We start from the raw sequence: 5,138 nt of genomic DNA, 5'->3' as shown, positions 1-5,138 counted from the left end.
GAGGGAATAACCGCAGAGCACGCGCGCCTCTTATTTCTTTCCTTGTGATTTTTCACCTGGGCTGCTGTCCAAAAATCCAAGAGGAACATCTCCGCTGGAGAGATGCCCATGTGAGCGACACACACCCGTCTTTTTTTCTTTTTTCCCCTTACCTCTGGCATTTTGCTGACGCATATTAGGAGCGAAATGGGATTGTAAAAAAGACACAACTATGGGAAGTCGTCGTTGAGGATATAACCGTTGCTCTCCGCGGGTCTATGGAGAAGAGCAGCCCGAGGATGGCGGGCGGAACCCGGGAGGCGCCGGTGAACACCTCACCGGCGGTGGCGGCCAACGCGGAGGGAGAGGAGATCGAAGTGTTGGAGAGTACCGACGTCCTTCCCGTGGCCCCAGAGGACGTAAGTCTGCATTAGGGACCTCACCTCTACATACTGTACTACTACTGCTGCCTTATCATGCTTTTAGCAATGCACAGGACCTTCAGCTGCTTCTGCACTGAAGCAAAGTCAGTGAAATGCATCAGTGCGTTTTTGTTGGGAAATGTCATATGTGCCTGAACTACATCCTATAATGCATTTTAGAAGGTTACTAGACAAATATCATAGCATCCCTATTAGAGTACTATAAGGATACTATAGGAATTTCACAGTGATAGCATAGGAGATAGAAAATACCATAAAAGCACACTAAGGTCACTAATCTTACCACAGACACACTATAAGTCCCTATAGGAACATTATAGTGACACCATACACAGGAGATAAGATACCATGAAGTATGATAAAGCCACTATAAACCCAGTACTGAGCACCAAAGACACACTGTAAGTCCCTATAGGAATATTATAGTGATTTTTCATTAAGCACCCTCCCTCCCTCCCTTATTAGTTCTTCTCTCAGACTTTCAGATAGCCTATTATAAGAGAGCCCTTACACATAATGATCCACACTTTGGTACCCCATTATGTTTTGCTGTGGCTCATTGACCACAATGATCAGTTAATAATAGCGTGCAGTTGCAAAACAGCAATTAAGGCATATGCCTACAGAAAGGAAAGCCCTTTTGCCCAGAATTCATCATTTCCAAACAGGTGCTACTATAGCCGCTCGGATGCGGCACCTGTTTCTGATGTGTGTTTTTCCCTTTCACCTCTTCCTTTCACTCACTTCTTCCCCTTGCTCTTTTTCCTCTCTTTCCGTGCCTCAGCAATGGAAGTCTCTGTTTGACAAGGTATGTACCGCAGGCCACAGTGCTTGTGTCTTTGCGTTTGCATGTTCACTCATTGTGGAGCAGTGTCGTCTTCCAAGGTGCTCGTCTGTGTGTGAACTGTGACTGAATTCCAACTACATTGTTATTATTAACTTGAAGCAATGCAGATGCAGGTTTAACAGATGAAGCATTGCAGTGTCTTGTTTTAAGGTCATGAAACACAGGCAAGGTTTTGAAGCATTGGAGTTGGGCTTAAATGGGAATGGGGAAATGGGATAAAGTTACTATGTAAAGGGATAAAGTCAATATGTCAGTAAGTGTTAGTATTGTGTATTGCAGTACACTACTATAATGATGGGTTTTTTCTAAATGTTGCCTGTGTATCATGGCCTTTATGCTGTGATGTGCTATAACGCTGGCTCGATCACTAATGAAAGTGACTCACAGTTAAAGCTGCACTAGGCAACTTCGCAGTGGGCAGCTCCATTTGGCAGCAAGAGGGAACTGTTTGAAATTTAAGGACTTCAACACCCAAAAATCCTATAAAATGATGCAATCAGTAAACTGCACACAGAACGCTCATGTTTACCAATCTGACCGGTCCGTGATGCTTTATACCAAAGATACCAAAGAGCCGATAGAGGAACAGATTTCACCCTTAAGTTTTGGTTTGTCACTTCTTGTGTGCATATCCGACACCAGAATTTAATTTGGGTAAAAAGGGCGAATCTACAGGGTCTTAATTAGTGGGGATTGGACGCTCTTCTCTGTTGCTGCCCCACTTTGTGATTTAGGCTGATTAGACAAATGTATTTTTACATCAAAATCTTGCCTAGTGCAGCTTTAAATCCTTTGCCTACTGGGCAATAATCGTGGCATAACATGTAACCGAGCCGTGGCTGTGTCAAACCAAACTCCTGTGGAGGCCAGAGTGCCTGAGGAGTGGGACAGCACTGCCGGGACGGAGCAGGTTGTGGGTGTGTCGCCCCATGACACTGACCCTGATAATGCAATTAGAGTGATACATAATCCTGGATGCACCGGTGTATCAGTCAGGCCGCTCTTGTCAGAAACATGTGCGAACACACACACACACACACACACACACACACACACGCACACAGATACAGCCAAGGAACCCCAGGAGAAGAGAAACACAGACTGGCTGATCATGCAAGCAGCAGGTTGGGCTGACAGACGGCAAACGGACCCCCTTTCTACCACACACACACACACAGCCATGACTCTGTGGGGCTGCCCCAGCACCTGCCTGCCCTGGGGCCCCCTGCTCTGTCCTGAGGGGAATTGTGTGTGTGTGTGTGTCTGTGTGTGTGTGTGTGTGTAGGGGGTGGCGGAGGAGGGTCAGTGTTGAGTCAGAGGCTCGTGTCAGGCTCACTCTTTCAGGGGGGACCGCGGTCCCATGGGATTATGGGAAAAGCTAGCCGGGGTGTGTGTGTGGGTGTGTGTGTGTGTGTGTGTATTGGTGATGGAGGCTATTCTGTGGACAGGCATTAAGTGGGCCTCTCAATCCGCTGTCTTTATGTGCACGGCGCTGCTTTGAATTTCCTCAAGTGGACTTCAGTCTAAAAAAAACGGGGGGTCTGTCCAAATGGTGAGGTCGCTGTCCGGTCTGGCAGCTACAAACGTCCTTTCACTCCTTTATTCTCCTTCCCTCCGTCCTCCTCACAATGATTTGCTCCATTTGTCAGGCGGCTGACCTCAGGGACCCCCAGCCTCTCTGTAGCGACTAAGGAAGAGAAATGATGAAAAGGAGGATTTTAAACCGGTCTGGCAACCTGTGTTGCTGAATGAGAGACAAAAGATAAATACTGCTTGCTTATTTCTATTATACACATCAGAAGTTATGTTTGTGTAACTTCTCTGTTATGTGTAGCTGTAACCGATGCATTTAGATGGGACGATGTTGCAGTGAACTTACGATAGTTGCAAAACAAGATGTCTAGAGATGAAGACAATGATGCATCTCTGCGATTAATCAATTCTGCCACCCCTGCGCTGTCAAACGCAGAGCACATCGGGGATGTTTACACAGCAGAAAAAAGACGGGATCATCTTCCCACACTCTTTTTTTTTTTTTTTCTCCTCTTCAGACTATAGCTTTCCTTCCAACTCCTTTAAAGACATTTTGGCAGCAGGCAAAACCCTCTCCCATCATATTACTTTTACAGGATCCCACGTGCGCCCGGTACATACAGCTATCAATTTCTGGGTTTCAGACCGACGGGGGCTGCAATCAAAGTGCTGTGTCGCTCTGTTTCGCTCCTCTCCCCTGTCCCCGGAGAGGATTTTGTTGCCGTGTAAGTGCTTTCCTCCCCTCCGAGCAGGAAGTAAAGAGAGAGTAAAACCTCCGAACGCCTCGATTCGTGTTCCCCGTCCCTCGAAAACAAATGCGAGGGCTGAACGCGGACAGAGGCGAGGTCTAATGAAGCGGAGGAGAAGCTGTCAGGAGAGCAGCGGCTGCATCGCCCTCTCTCTCCCTCTCCTATCACTGCCTTTCAGCCTCTCTCTGTCTTTTACACACACGGACACACACCAATCTAATAGGACTGCAATCGGGATTTGTATTTTGGAGTCTCCCCTCTGTGCTCACAGATATGCAGACACACAGAAACACACTAACATGCCCCTTTATGTTGTTTTTAATGAGGATTTTTGTGGATTTAAGGGTGGATGACAAGGATTTAGGCTTATAAACCGCATTAAGCACATTTTATGAACACTATAGATCGCACCAGAAAATGAACCCAAACATGTTTGTTTTGTACCCGCTTCAAAAGGAGACTTCCTTGTATTAGATTTCCTTTTATGACGGACTGCGTGTGGAGCTATATTACAAATGTATTACAGGAATTCTTTCGCTCTTACCTCACTGTTTTGCTCCTCACGGTCGCCGGCGGAGAGCGGATTCAAGAAGGCTTTTGTTTCTTTCTGTTGCATTGGCACAGTGAGTGATTGTGTACGAGCCGGGTTGTGAAGGGCTACTTCTACAGCGCAGACACACAGGGTCATTATCTAAGGGGATTGGGAATGTCCCAGTACTGTTAAAGCCTGAGTGTGGAAGTCCCCCAGGTGTGCAGACTGGAAGCCTGGCTCATCTCTGAGTAGATGGAGCATTTGCAGGTACAAGTGTGTACTGACATCTTTCTATTCGATGGTAATGTACAGTTTTAATCCAGCTGGCACTTCCCTAGAGGTCTTGTAACAGGCATTTTTGTCCCTTTGTGTGATTTTGATAAACTACTTAGATCACCAACTGAACTTATGTATCAGTGACCTGCTGCCCTCCTTTGATTCTAGGCTTTGGGTGGTGTGTCCATGTGTGTGTGTGTGTGTGTGTGTGTGTGTCTACACTGTTCCCTTTGTGTTGACAGCCTGCTCCCACTGGCCTGTTCAAATGCCCCAGGCACGCGCCCACAGGGGCTTAGTGATTAAACACTTTCACATGGCTGCATACTTTCCACGCAAGTGTTTTCCCTTAATTTCTTGCTTGGTGGCATAGCAAAGCCTCTGAAAACGGCACTGAGACTCGATGTGACCCCAAACCTCTTCACTGGAACCGCGCAAATGAAATTTCTTTTAGGTTGTGTGGAAGTTCCTCTAGGCAGAGGGATTCACTCAACCTATAGTGTGGACACAGGCATTTTTCTTTATTTTTTCCTATTTTCCACATTTTAGAATAATAGTAAAGACATCAAAACTATGAAATAACAATTATGCAGTAACCAAAAATGTGTTAAACAAATCAAAACTATCTTATATTTTAGATTCTTTAAAGTAGCCACCCTTTGCCTTGACATACATAGGCATCAACTTCACTATTTATATTTGTCTAAGAAACAAATTTCAAGCATTTAAGCGTAAGCCTTTAGATTAAAATGGCTTTAAGATAATGAAAAACATTCAATCAG

The 5,138-nt window shown here is 45.7% G+C and overlaps 1 protein-coding gene across 2 annotated transcripts in view; it reads left to right on the top strand.

Annotated features, from left to right (window-relative positions):
* Positions 1-257: 257 nt before the first annotated feature.
* The window catches only part of rhbdl3 (rhomboid, veinlet-like 3 (Drosophila)), a 49,574-nt gene continuing 44,693 nt past the window's right edge, over positions 258-5,138 (top strand). For both annotated transcript variants that reach the window (XM_071912923.2, XM_071912922.2), the window contains exons 1-2: positions 258-398; positions 1,207-1,230. In XM_071912923.2, coding sequence (XP_071769024.1) covers positions 258-398; positions 1,207-1,230 — 165 coding nt within the window. The remainder of the gene's footprint in view (positions 399-1,206; positions 1,231-5,138) is intronic.

The sequence above is a fragment of the Centroberyx gerrardi genome, chromosome 3 (genome assembly GCF_048128805.1).
Source record: "Centroberyx gerrardi isolate f3 chromosome 3, fCenGer3.hap1.cur.20231027, whole genome shotgun sequence".
Classification (NCBI taxonomy): Eukaryota; Metazoa; Chordata; class Actinopteri; order Beryciformes; family Berycidae; genus Centroberyx; species Centroberyx gerrardi.
The sequence above is the reverse complement of the archived record's forward strand: the minus strand, read 5'-3'. Positions and strand labels throughout refer to the sequence as shown.